Source organism: Chroicocephalus ridibundus, chromosome 4 (genome assembly GCF_963924245.1).
Source record: "Chroicocephalus ridibundus chromosome 4, bChrRid1.1, whole genome shotgun sequence".
Classification (NCBI taxonomy): domain Eukaryota; kingdom Metazoa; phylum Chordata; class Aves; order Charadriiformes; family Laridae; genus Chroicocephalus; species Chroicocephalus ridibundus.
Window position 1 is genome coordinate 58,015,010 of NC_086287.1, and position 14,334 is coordinate 58,029,343.

Sequence of the window (14,334 nt, forward strand, 5' to 3'; positions counted from 1 at the left end):
AATCTTATTCATCAGTTTATTTAAAAAGAATGTTGGTTTTTTTTATTTTATTCAACTAGAAGTATACACCATCACAATCAATCTCTTACTTCATTTTTACTAAAATATTTCAAATGAATGTTTTACACACATTATCAAAAAAATCTGTACTATTACTTTCCCTCCCAAAAAGCCAGAGTGGTTCAATAATAGGTAAAAACGCGTGCTAAGGTCTAAAGAATTTTGCTATATACACAACAGCAGGTGCTAACTTTTCCAGTTCTTTGTAAATCATATACAGAAAATATAGCAGGGCTGTAAGATCACAGGTTTAACAGAAATCAAACTTTAAACTGATTTCTAAAGCAGCACAAATAGACTTTCCCCACATTATGAAAAATATACAATTTTATCACTTTACAGTCATGCACTTTGAAAAAGATCAGTAGTACTCTTCCCCCACAGTTTCTAAAAAGATAAAAGGTCACTTTAACACTGACTTCTTTTAATATCTAATATTTGGATAAAAATGTGCCATTCTCAAAACAAGGTTGTGCTCAGCAGTCTTAGCAAGGTGCAAAGAGCCCACTGAAGCTGGTCACACCACAGCATTTCGGAAACCTTTCTGGAAATGCCATTCACTTCGGTCGCTCCAACAAAAGTCAAGGATGTGATTTTACTTTCCTTAAGCAAGCAAAGTCCGTTTGTAAACAGTGGATGTTTTCTTTGCCAGAGGATTGCAGAACCCAGGGCTTCAATCTTGAGGAAATTAACTTGGACTGTTGCCCCAAATATATCAATTTAATGGTGGCAATTTCAAGGGATGCTCCCCTCCAACTTAATATACAAAGCTCCTCAGGTAGTTTTCGCTGAAGACTTAGCGCGCTTAGGTAAGTGAATTTAAATACGCATATAAAAACCTTTTTAGACAACTGAAAATTCAGCACCCAAGTCATCCTGTAAAGTCATTGAGCGTCATTTTACCTCAGGAAGACACTTTATAGCTCAAATGGAGCTAAGTATGAAGAGTAGCAAGCCTAACCCCCCCCCGCCCCCAAAAATAACACCCCAACATACAGCACTGTCATGGTTCTTCTGCAAAATCGACGGTGCCCATCTTGCACTGCAGATTTGTGCTGCCAAATAGAGTCTTAAAGAAACGGGATATACCCGAAGAGCATCAAGACCGTTGAGCTGAACTACTGGCTGGCCTGTCAACTGGCTCTTGGAGGATTTGCAGCCCCAATGGACCTTAGCTGTAGGGGAGATCTACAGGTAGAACACAACAAGCTTTGCTTGGAGTCACTGAATAGATGCCGAGAGAGAGATTTGATAGCAAGGAATATCTGAATGAGAATTACGTAGCTGGTGAGACTAGTAATCTGATTACTATAGCTCTTGTTGAGATGAACTGCTAGTCTAATATACTCCTAAAATAGCAAGCACGTCATCAACATAATTAACTCTCTACAAGTGCTGGCAACATTTGCATTGCTTTAGTTAAAATTCACTGATGTAAATTAACCTTGTTCCCAATATGCTTAAAATCTCTGCTTAATCCAGTGATAAGATGCCACCAAAATTAAAATGGGCTTTCAAGCAGATGGATTAAAGTAACCCTCTGTGCGACATGAGATGCTAAGGAAGAATGATGCCTTCTGCTTTACATCACCTTTTCTGGTAAGAAAATCTCAAGGTATAAATTGTACAGGAGGGAAGACAAGTAATCAATGGTGACTGGAAACTGGAGGTCAAAAGAAAAAGCAAAGAGGAGGAAATCTGGAATCCTCTAAAGATGCCGTAATTTAAAGGAGACAGTCAGACTCCAGGATGGATTTCTCCAGAGGCACTGGATGTAAATATTACCAGAGTTAGCTAGCTCAGCATGCTCTGACAGCAGTAGTAAGGAATAAACTTACTGGTGAGTGTGTGAGAGAGTATGTGTGAGTTTTGGGGGTGGTTCTTGCTTTTCTTTCAAATAACTTACTCGACTGTTACATTTTTATTTCATTCATCTTGTATGAATAATGAAGCGGTGCTTACTCTTACTGGTTAGTATGTCTTGTGGTTGTATTCCTTCCAGGTTTTTTTACTGGTTACGGATCTCGGCTCTGACACTCCAAATTCTTTACCCCGGCAGCTTAGATTATTGTACACCATGGGACAGATTCCCTTTCATAACTTGCAGCATAGGCTCCTTGATATTATATCGGTGCTCTGTGTTAATAAAATACCACAAGTCAAGAATTCAACTGGTAGAACAATAATTTAAGAGGAAGAACCTGTCCAGCTCATCCAGCTGTCTGTAAATGTGACTGATTCTTACAGAGAATAAAAAGAAAGTGGTGGTGTTTGAGGTCATGAAATCTTCAACCTAATCACTAAAACCGATGCAACTTTTGACGAGGAGGCTTTGATCTTTTCACATGTCTGTCTTTAAAATTACTTTACACCAATTATTTTAATAACCAAGCCCCGCTTCCTTGGACTATTGGGAAAGAACACCTAATAAAATACAGGGACAGCTGCTGTGACAACTTGGAAAAGAAGGGGGTCAAATTCTTACAACTATACAAGCAGCTACTCCACAATAGCAAAATATAAGTCCCATCGTTTTATATACAACCATTCGAAGAAGGAAAAAACCCACTTGTTTTGGTTCATTAACAAAAATAAAGCTTGAACGGCAGGAAGTAGTCTCACCCGACAGCCCGTGTTTATGGAGTTTTTATTCAGCTCTGCAAGGTTGTTGTTTGGTTACCTTACACAGGAACCAGTAAAGGTGAGGGATCCAGCAAGAATATTTAAAAAAACCTACCCAAATCTTCCTTACGTGAAAGATGAGCTGCTCTCGAAGATCCCGTGAAAGCTGTAAGCACTGTTAGGATGGCAGTTTTCTGCTGAATTATTTTGTAGTAAAAGCTTTACAGGAAAAGTGTTGCCATATTCGTGGGGAATACTGGTGTGTGGGGAATACTGGTGAGTGGCTAAGTGACTTCGCTTCATTCACATTACGACTGCAGAAATCCTGTGTCAATTTGTTCATGAAAATATAGTTCATTAACAGCTGATACGCAGTCTTTCTGTACGCTGGTGTGAGAAGTGCCACCGCACAACGCACAGCGTGGTGGTACCAGTGGTTTTAGCTCGCCGCTCAATAGTGCACACGGCGCCTTGTGAACACAGTTGCGTGTCAGTCTTTCAAAATAAGGACCTCCAAAAAAAAGTGTCAGCAGCTCAGGAGCTTGGCAGGCAGGAACCCAACGAATTCCACTTGCTTTTTTCCTTGGAAGGTGCTGCCTGGAGCCACGAACCCAGCTAGGGACCGTTGAAAAGCGGGTGGACCGGAGCGATACAAACTGACTTCTCCGCAGGTTAAGGGTTCTTCTTGTTCCTCTTAGAAATCCTCCCGAGTTAGTTAATTCTACAAACAGACCGGTACAACAAAGCAGGTTCGAACTACAATACAAATGATGCAAGTCTGGCATTATTGGATGGTTACCCATTGAACAGTAGTCCCAGAGCACCGCAGCCTGGAAATCAGGCCTTTAGCTGCCATATTTACACTATTGTTACAAAAAAAAAAAAAAAAAAAAAAACAAGAAAAGAAAAGAAAAGAAAAAAGGAAACCCTGAAAAAAACCTCAACCCCAACTCCCAAAGAACAGGCAGCCAGAAAGGCTGAGCTCTGCTTCTTTAGTCTTCACAGAATCAATCCCTTCCAGCCTTCTGGGACGGTGCTCCTACAAGGGACCCTTGAATTGGTTTCCCGAAAGATGTTGCCTGATGGAGGGTTTGGAGCTCGCAGCATCACCCAGCTTTCGCCAGACAACCTGTAACAAAAAATAAAGGGGTGACGGAGAGAAATACAGGAATTAAAAAAAAAAACCAAAACCCGAAGCCTCTGATGAATTGCAATATTTTCATCATTGACGCCTGAACGTCAAAAAAAGCCGTGTGCTGGGCTGTAATTCTCATCAGAGCCACTGGATGGCATCTGTGCACCAGTTTCCAAGGAAAAGATGCATTTTTCTAATTAGTCTCCCTTGAAATTAGAACCATTTCTGCCTGGGGTAATAGTATAAAACAAATACTCTAGGTTCAGAAGTTAGGTTCAACGGTAGGTCAACCCTGCCATGCTTACAGAAATGATGATACCGTGAACAGAAATGATAATGAAAAAGATAATGATTAAAATTTTATATATTTTACATATATATATATGATTTTCTAAAAACATACATTTTATCTAGAGCCTACTGGGGTAAGGGAGGCTATTTTTTAAAAAATAAGAAACTGCAAAGCACTTCATAGCTGCCTTGGGTCTACATAAAGTGAATATTTTAAAGAAAAAACAGCTGATGGTACACAAACAGTAATGAGTCTATTTAGGAGGATGAAGTTATGGCCTTTTACCTTTCCCCCTGCACGGCTACAAGGGAACATGGCATTAAGCCGCCAAAATATCCTACAAAGCAGGCTCTCCTTTACGCTGGTCTTGGCTTTACTTTTAGGGATCCAGCAACCAAAGCCTCCGCCCCTTGCCAAGGGGGGTGCAGTGATTTAGCTCTGCAAGATGCACTTGTGTTTTTTACGCCCTCTTTTTAGAGTTGAGGTGCTTTTTAGAATTTAAATGGAGGGTTCGGCTCCTCTCTGATGCCGTGAGGCACTAAACGATGCCACTTGGGCTGACCTCCAACATGCATGTCTCAACGAGAAGGCTCTATAAGCATCCTCCTCCCTGCTGTGGGCACTGCTGGTACTGCCGAACGGCACATCCCCGACGGCAGGCGACGCGCAGCTCGAGCCATGTTCTGGCAGAAATCCCAAACTCTTCCTTCAAAGCCCAAGTGGGGCCAAGGTGCTTTGAAGCTGGAGGCCGTGCCACAGCAGCAGACACCGCAGAGCAGAGGTCTGGTACGAACACTCACCGTACAGGACGTGGCAAGCTCAGTTGACAGCGTGGATGCCCAATGTGTTGGCAGTGCTAAAAGCACTCCACACACCATGATGCTGTTCAACGGCTTCAGACATGAATATTCTCCCTCCCTACCTTATGGTTTAGGCTCAAACCCATTCAAGCTGTACAGCTTTAAAGACAGCAACCAGTTGCTGCTCAGCCCAAAGCCCTGAAGACATGGTGGTTTTTAAAAGATTGGCAGACATAGTGCTTAGAGATATAGTTTAGTGATGGTTTTTATCAGAGTTAGGTTGATGGTTGGACTAAATGACCTAAAAGGTCCCTTCTAGGCAATTCTATGATGCTATGATTCTATGACATAGTAGGAGTCAACTGCTAAGAGGACTCTCCAAGCCAGGGAGAGCCCTTTGCACAGCTCTTGGTCAGCTGGACTAGCGACTCTGCACCCTTGAAGGCAGCAGAGTGGGAAGCATCTGCTGAGCAAAGGCTGCTCCGTGCAGTGAACGGGGCAATCGGGTTGCTGACGCCCAAAGCGGTGCTCAGCAGAGCCTCCACCCTTCCCTTGGGCCTGTGGATTTCGCATCAAACAGGGCTTGTACACAGCAGACCCCTGCTCCTCCATATTTCTAACAAAAGCCCAAGAAATAAACCCCTGGAGTTACTGAGAGGAGTTATTACATTGCACATTTCACGAACGATCGCCTTCTCCTTTTCACTCAGGTCTTCTTCATAGTTGTCTTGCATTTGTCTGTCCAAATTTTCATGGACCTCAAGGACCTACAAAAAACAATATTACAAAAGCATTATGCTCCTCAAATAATTAACAGTAAATAACAACCCCATTAACCCGTATTTAAGTTGTCAGGATTCACAAAGCCTTGAGAGTTAGAGCACTGCGAAGACGAGCATGACACCAAGCTGGGCGCCTCCATTCTCGCCCCTCCCTGGTGATGGCATGCCTCCGTCCCACCACCTGCATGGTGTGGCTGCCACCACAGTCCTGGGGGACCCCGTGGTAAGTGGCAGCGAGTTGCCTGCACCCACAAACACGTCTCTTCCAGGAAGGTTGCTGGTAGCCCCACCTTCCAGGCAGCTCCCCCAGCAACTCCATTCCCCTCATTCACAGGAGCGGAGCTTCTCCATTCCCTTCTACTAATCCCAGTCACGGGGCAACTGTGATCAGCCCAGGCCAGCAGCTTTTCGGTCTAACAGGGTTTTAGCCATCGGGGAAAGAGGCAAGCAGAGGTTTGTACCATGGAAAAGCAGAGTATCACCCACTGTGCAGCTTAAGTGTGCGGCCTCCCATCACTCATGAACTTTCAGATCTTAAACAGACACGCCCAATTCCACTCACCTTTTGGCTGAAAATTGTTTTTAACCCCTTTAGTTTCTCAAGGGAACCCCTCGGAGGCCCATAATGATGGCCCTGGGACTCAGAGATCCCGATTTGATTCCTGGCTCTTACCCACTCCCTCTTTGAGCCGGACGCGGTCAGGCTGCGAAGGGGATGGGAACAGGATGGGGAAACCCCCAGTATTGCCTCCCAGGCCCCGGCCTGCTGACTGCGGTCCCCTGAAGGCGCCATCCCCACCGAGTGCTGTGGCGACTCTGGGTGACCCTCTCCCGGTGCCACACACACCCTCCAAAGATGGAGGTAATCACCTCGACTCCCCCCGCTTTCCTCTAATCTCCATCAGCACTGTTTCCACCCACAGCCCATGCCCTGTAAGGGTAAGGGAAGAGGTGGCCCTTGGCCGGGGCCGGCACACGGGCATCCCCAGCACACCCTCACCCCCAGGACTGCAGCCATGGCTGCCGGGTAACATTGACTGGCTGCGCAATGAGTTCGGCTGCTACAAACGCTGATAAATACCGGCCATACCCACAAAGTGCTGGTGCCAGGCCTGCCTGGTCCTCCACCAGCAGCTCCGGTTTGCTGCCTTTCCTCTCATTCCTGGCTACCGTCAGTGGCCCGGGGACATGCCCGCGGCACCCTGCTGCAGGAGCCTCTGGGGGAGAGAGGCATTGCCTCACCTTTCCCTCCTGCTCATGACTACGGGGCTTTTCCCATGATATTAAAGGGAGGAAAACACCGCAAAACAACGTAGATGTGGCTGCAAAAGCATAGGAATAGCCTGAAAGGGAGGAGGGGAGGGATTTGAGACTCTCCAAGAAGGCTCGGAGTTCTGCAGCTCGGAGGGCATCTCTGGCAGGTGCTCCCAGATCTGGGAAGAACCGGGTCTCCTTGCAGGGACAGAGCGTTTACAGCTCCAGCACAGACACCCCAGACGTGACAGGTCCAGTGCTCGTGTTGGTGGGACACCTCTCAGCCTGGTGGCTGGGCCACACTTGCAGCTTTGCCTTGGGAAACCAAGTAAATGGGCTGTAAAAACAGCTCAGGACACTGCAAAGAATAGTGAAAACATCCCGCCTGTGACTTATTTTCTTAGATTTCAGGTGGACAATGTCTGAAAATGGAAAACAGTCTGATTTTTAACCTCTTTCTTTTAAATAGCACTTGGAGACATGTCCCCCGAGCGCTCATCCCCAGGCCACACATGGCAGGTAAGACGCAGCACGTCCATGTGGTTGCTGTGTCCCACCATGTGCTGCCCACACCCTGCACCTCTGTAGCAGCTGGGAGCCAGCCCTGGTCCCCCACGTCCTGCCTGGGGCATGCACTGTCCCAGCCACCCCCACAGAGCACCTCTGGGCAGGCAGAGCCCGGCTGCGGCCAGGTGGCCCCTCCATCACAGAGGTGAGGTTGCTTGGGGCTAAAGGCAGCCTTCCCTTCCTGCTGGAAACACAGCGACCCACAGAATCATAGAACCATAGAATGGTTTGGGTTGGAAGGGACCTTAAAGATCAGCTCATTCAAAAACCCCTGCAACGGGCAGGGACACCTCCCACCAGACCAGGCTGCTCAACGCCCCATCCAGCCTGGCCTTGAACACTTCCAGGGATGGGGCAGCCACAACCGCCCTGGGCAGCCTGTGCCAGTGCCTCGCCACCCTCACAGTAAAGAATTTCTTCCTAATATCTCATCTAAATCTCCCCTCTTTCAGTTTGAAACCATTACCCCTCATTCTATTCCTACAATCCCTCATAAAGAGTCCCTCCCCATCTTTCCTGTCAGCCACCTTTAGGTACTGGAAGGTGCTGTAAGGTCTCCCAGGAGCCTTCTCCTCTCCAGGCTGAACAACCCCAACTCTCTCAGCCTGTCTTCGGAGGAGAGGTGCTCCAGCCCTCTCATCATCTTTGTGGTCCTCCTCTGGACTTGCTCCAACAGGTCCGTGTCATTCTCATGGTAGAAGCCCAAAACTCATACCTCCTCCAAGGCATCCCCCTGCATTCAGGTGGCTCCTCTTGGACGGGCATGTTGCACCAGTCGGGCATATCACAGCACCGGACTGCCTCGAGATTTCACCGCTGCATCTGTGCTGACCTACATAGCCCACCCAGGGCTTTGCCACTGATGAGCAACGTGCTCAGCTCAGTGTGCAGGACCAAAGCTCCTGGAATCACCCAACGCCACCAAACAGCGCGTGGTCTGATTCACCACAATACACCCAGACGCATATAATGCTGAACAGCAGGTGTATTTGTGTGCGTAAATATTCCTACACCTCCCAGGGAAGTGCCGCGCTAGATGCAGTGCGAGGATGGGTTTCACCCTTTGCTGAGGTCTAACAGCGCCAGCTGCTCCACGAAACGAGATACGGGGGGTAGATTATCCCCCGGTCTGCCTCGGCACCACAATCCTGCTGTACTCAAACTGCTTTATGAACAAAAATAGGTCATTCTCCTAGGGCCCTTAACCTACTTCTAAAATGCATCAGCTAGTTCAACCAATGTAGCTGGGACCAATCTTTGCACAAATAAGAATTATCCACACCCTTTCTCACAGGAGAGGAAGGGCAAGAGGGATGCAAAAAGCATGTACTTGCTGACAGAGACAGCATCTATTTTTTGCTAAAGAGGAGGGAATTAATTATTGATCCAGCTGGACTCGCACATCGAACTCGCTTGTCTGGAGTCAGCGAGCCTCCGACGCCCGGCTGCAAAGGCAGCAGCCTGCAGGATGGCATCCTCATGCGGAATGCCGGCTCTGTCCACAGGGCAAGTGTCAAGGACAGCCACGGTTTAGATTAGTTAAAGATCACATCAGCTCCAGCCTCTCCCTCCACCAGCCATCAATCTTGCAGGCACGAGAGTCTCAGTAGACAAAAATAAACTGGTTTTTCTATGACTTGCGCTTAAACTAAAAGCACGTTCCCTAGTCCAGGAGGCATGGAAGGGTGGTGCAGCCCATTTCTTTCGGTGGAAATGTATTTTAATGGTGTAAACCAGGCAAAGCTTGAGCTGAAAGCTGATCAGAGAGAAGTTATGGTTGCATTTCATTTCTGAATAGCTTGGGACTCATTTACCCAGGAAACCATCCTGCTCCCCAGGCCCATCCCATGCCTGGGTAGGCACTTTGTAAAGATGTGTTAGCATCTTGGGCACGGGAAAAAGGGATTCGGAGGGATAAAACTCAACAGCCTATCCTGGAAAGGCATGCTGGAAAAAAAATACAGTCTGAAGAGTGAAATCACCTCGTGCAGAAAGACAGGAAGGCTTCTTACTGCTGAAGCCAGCCACTGCTCCCACTTACTACTGGGAGCCCCAGCCATCCTCAGATCCTGCCAGGCGCCGCCTCAGCTGTTTAGAAGGACCAGGTTAATGTTCCTCCAATTACACCACTGGGGACTATGGACATGCCTTCACATAAATTGTCTATGGCTCCGCTGAAGCTCAAGGACTGTGGATTCAGTCTGGATCTAAGAAACCAGGGTATATCCTCCTGTGATTCCTGCCACATCCCAACCCAGGAGCCTACAGAAGGCAGACAAGTGTACCCCAGGCTAGGAGCGGCTCACGCCATCCCCTCCTTTTTGCTCTCCGTCGAGCTGCACTGAGAGCACTTGGCCCTTTGTGGACGCGCCGGAGCTATGAGATCTTCCTGGGTAAAACACCAGCCGGTGAGAGCAGCTGCCCTGCTCGGGCACAGGGCAATTCCCTGTGCGGGGGAATGGGGCTGGACCCAGTAACGCTGCTCTTCTGCCTGGGGATGCATCTCCTGAAGACAACCTGCACCTTCCTCTCGATGAGCGCACTGGCTCGTCTGGCTTTCTCCCTGCCGGTATGTAAACTGTGAGGAACACCTCCGGTATATTTAGTTCTTCTTCGTGACTGCACTGATGTCTGTGACCAAGGCAGTGTCACCTCAGAGTCACCTGGTCCATCACACCCACCTCCCTGCTGACTTGCTGTACTGGCCACGCAATGCACATTTAAAAAACAAACAGACAAAAAAACCCACCAAAGATTTGGAATGACTGCAGTAAAGCTTTGGAAGGGGAGTTGAAAGTTAAGGCAGCACTCTCAGGAAGCACTCTGAGATCGAGGGATGCTTTCTGAAGGGGGCAAGCCTCACTGATTTTATTAATTAGTAAATCAACTGGACCAAGCGCTGGGGAACGTGGCACCCTGTTTCAGCAAGGGAACAGTCTGTATGTCCTGCTAGGACTTTTCCCTAGTTTTGGAAGGGAACAAATCCTGCCTTGCCCAACATCAGCGGGAGTGATGGATCACCCACTCGGTGGCTCTGTGCACATGGGAGAGGTCCAGGCTGGTCCTGCAGGGGAAGCAGGGTTAGAGGCTAAACGTCGACTTTTACATTCATCTCCTCCTCACCTCCCCGCGTCTTTAGCAGGTTCGCTCAATTCCTAAGAAAAGTGCTTTGATGTTCAGCGAGATACTGAGCTGTAGCATATGTACCTTTTATTCTCGTTAGCAAAAACAGCTGTTAGGAGTGCCAACCTGTCATCTTGCTCCTTATTTAGTAGGCGCAAATAAACAAAAACTATTTCAGAAGCAAAAACAAAGAAAACCCCTAAATGCGCTAAAGGAAGAACAGGCTTATGCTAAATGGCAGGCAACGCTTCAGCCACAGAGCTAGCGTTCAGCTGCCAGAAAAAAACAAGGAAAAAGCCTAGGGGACATTACATAGATGGGTGCAGATGGAGGCAATCCCTGCAGATCCATGCAGAGAGCACAGTCCCTTAGTGGCCCTTGGGCACAGAGCTGCATCCTTGCAGCCACATGGCTTCCGGACAGACTTGCATTCAAGCAGCCCACAAGGCAAGGGAAGCCAGCTTCCAACTGTCCTTGCCTTTCCTCATGGTTAGGAGCTAGCCTGCTACAGCCATAATGACTCCTTTAAACAACCAAGAAGGGCTTTTTCTAGTATGTGATGTGGTATAGCCAAAGCACAAAGTCTTGTTTGTAGGCTACTCTCTTCTCCTCCTCAAGGGAGAGTCATGAGCTCTATCACAGGCAGTGAGGGTCCGAACCGCTGGCTGCATCCTGTTTCCCACACGCAGGGGCTGGCACTGGAAAAGCTGCCCAGTCCTGCAGGGTGCCAACAGGACCTACTCCATATGCTACAGCATGCCGTGGCCAAAAAACATGTCCAAAACCCAGTTTAAGATCCACAGCTGGAGACCGACAGCCACATTTTCACTGTGCCACAAGAAAGGAGGAGGAGAGATTGAGACCATGACCAGTTTCCTCAGTCTTTTCAATTTCCAGCTGATCCTTGGAAATGGGCCACAGGATGGAAAAATAAACACCTTCTCATCCCTTCCTGCCACACAGGCCTATAAGAGAATTTCCTCCTCGCTTCAAATGTGAGCATATTTTTAACCCTAAGCGTGTGAGCAGGACACATCATACAAGATCATTTCTGCCCCATGAGATGTGCCTGCCATGCCACCTGCTTCCCGACCCCAGCCATGGCACTTTCCAGGGTTTTGAAGACAGACAAACGTACCCCACTGTCCAGATTATGAAACTGCAGAGGAGAATTTCTTCCAGCCCTTCCTAGTGATCAACAAAGCTCTGAAGTGGGGCATTAATAATAATAATATGTGCAAATAACCAGTCATCCAACTTCCTTTCAACTCCTCTATATGCATCATTGTGCCAGACGTTCCAAACTTAATTTCCAGTTTCCAAGAATCTTCCTCATTAATCTTCCAATCCTTTCCAGAGGCTTATCAAACTGCATCTTAAAACCATTTATGTTTCTTGCCCTTACTAAGATATTCAAGTCCCGTAATCCCTAAAGCAAATAGGAACCTAATTCCCCCCCAGAATGTGTTCATAATCAATTTATAACTATTTGATCTTGTAACTTGAAAACATTATCAACTCTGCTTAATATTGTCCCTCACCAAATGCAATGAGGAGCAGGAGCAGAAAGGTACAGACCCCACAGTTTGGGAAGAAAAAGCCAACAGCATTCATTAATCTATTCGAGTGCCTCACTACCCTCACAATAAAGAATTTCTTCCTAATACCTCATCTAAATCTACCCTCTTTCAGTTTAAAACTGTTACCCCTCGTCCTATAACTACACTCCCTGCTTTCCAGCCATCCCTGTGGCACCTTGGAAAGGATTTGTGCTTCTGTGTCCCTTAGAAACTCAGAAGTAATTTACTTAACTCGTTAAACATGTAACACCAGGGTATTACATTTTTCCTGCTAATGGACGGTCACTAGGACTTGAGAACTGCTGTGAAATCACTGTGCAAGTTTTCTCCTTGAACTCATCTAGCAACGTCCCACGGTTTTTATTGCTGACGGTCCTGACTTTAATCCCTACTGATGATGCACTTATCTACACGGGTATGATGCCATGGTTTGCTGTGTATTTACATAAAATAAAGTCTTTCTCCTTTGAAGACTGCTGCAGGATTTTCAATAAAAACATATGTAGGAACTGCATTTTTTTTGTCCCTTTTAAAAACAGCATTTTGGTCACCGCTGTCACCCCAGAGATGCAGTTTGCGCAGGACTGATGAAAAGAAAGGGTAACCAACACGTTCAGCATCAGCACCTTTTGTTGGAGGTTTCCCACCCAAAAAAATAGTCATGCATGATCCTGCTTAACTATTTGAAGCAACGATTATTTCTTATGATACAGGTGCTGGTTACCGATAATCTGCCCGAGTACTAACTTCCTATTTCTACTTGTTGTGTTTCCACGAGAAGAGCAAACATCCCGTTCTGTCCCGTCGGTGTTTGTTGCACTGTACCGCACCGCACCGCGCCACGCCACACGGCCGAGTGCGGCATCCTTACCTTCATAGCATGCACAACAGCCTCTGGTTTCTGACCAACAGGGACATACCCTGCTGCAGGAGAAGACGCAAGATCAGATGTCATGCGAGCTGGTCCCTGTTGAAATAGGAGAAGATACGCTTTAATTCCCTTTGGGTGATTTAAGCAACGGGGGAAGAAAATATCCAGAAAATTTGAGCACTAGCTTTTCTCAAATTCAATCCCCTTCAGGCACCTGCAAAGACAAAAGACATCACTACCCCTTCCTCACAAGTCACTTGATTTAATGCCATTTAAGCCTACCATCACTCAGTCTAGATGTACTCAGGCAAGGGATCACCCTGGTTTAAAGCTAAATTGATTCAAGTAACATTTTTTGCTCACTTAGGATAACTTCGTACAAGGACAAGATCAAACGGTTCTCATCTTTCTAGCCAAGGGAGCAACGCAAACAAGATGAGTTTCCAGCATAAATAGGACATTTCTAAGAAGCTGCATTCACGGAAGAAACCGTTGGCATCACTTCATTGCTTTTCTGGCAACATTTTCACATAGACATCAAGTACCAATCTTCAGCTACAGAGAAAATTGTGAAGGCAACCTTAAAACAAGCAGATGTCCAAACCTAATGTTGGCTGGGTTTGTTTCCAAAATGCTGGCCAGTCCTCCTGCATGAAGGATCCCATTGGGAAAGATGCCGAAATTACATTTTACAAAAGATTTTGACTGTCCAAACAGCCTTGTAAGCACTTTTCATAGGGCTTTCCTTTTTTAAAGGCATCCAACTTGGATTATGAGAGACACAATATCTTTATTCAGTGAGATGCACCCTGCCTGTCCCTAATATTTTTGCATTGCTTTGTAGCAGTGGGAGAAATCAACAATGAAACCATTGACCAAACGCGTATTTAGTCTTCACATCCTTTAGGAAACACAAAGAATGATTATACTGGGGCCTCTGAAAGCAAATTAGGATGGCAGAGCGGCATGTAGCACCATCACAGGAATGCTTTCACATACAACACACGAGGCGCTCCATTCTCATCTTTCCACATTTAAAAACACAGCATGTTTTATGCTTCGTCTCATCGCTTTGCCTTCCAAGCCAAGGCCACCAAGCTACTCGTGCCAGAAAGGAGGACCAACAGAGGGGTACTTTGCCACCTCCCATTCTTCCAAATGTTTTAAGTTGTGGGGGCCTTTTTACTAATAAAAGTGTTCATGCGCGTACGTTACAGAAAAAGATGGGCCAATGCATTAGGCTGCAGA

General features: G+C 46.7%; 1 protein-coding gene across 3 annotated transcripts in view; it reads right to left on the reverse strand.

Annotated features, from left to right (window-relative positions):
- Nucleotides 1-53: 53 nt before the first annotated feature.
- Nucleotides 54-14,334, reverse strand: part of CCDC85C (coiled-coil domain containing 85C) — a 115,945-nt gene continuing 101,664 nt past the window's right edge. For all 3 annotated transcript variants that reach the window (XM_063332866.1, XM_063332865.1, XM_063332864.1), the window contains 3 exons: nucleotides 13,087-13,182; nucleotides 5,578-5,676; nucleotides 54-3,811 (listed from right to left, as the gene is read on the reverse strand). In XM_063332866.1, coding sequence (XP_063188936.1) covers nucleotides 3,722-3,811; nucleotides 5,578-5,676; nucleotides 13,087-13,182 — 285 coding nt within the window. In that variant the 3' untranslated portion in view covers nucleotides 54-3,721. The remainder of the gene's footprint in view (nucleotides 3,812-5,577; nucleotides 5,677-13,086; nucleotides 13,183-14,334) is intronic.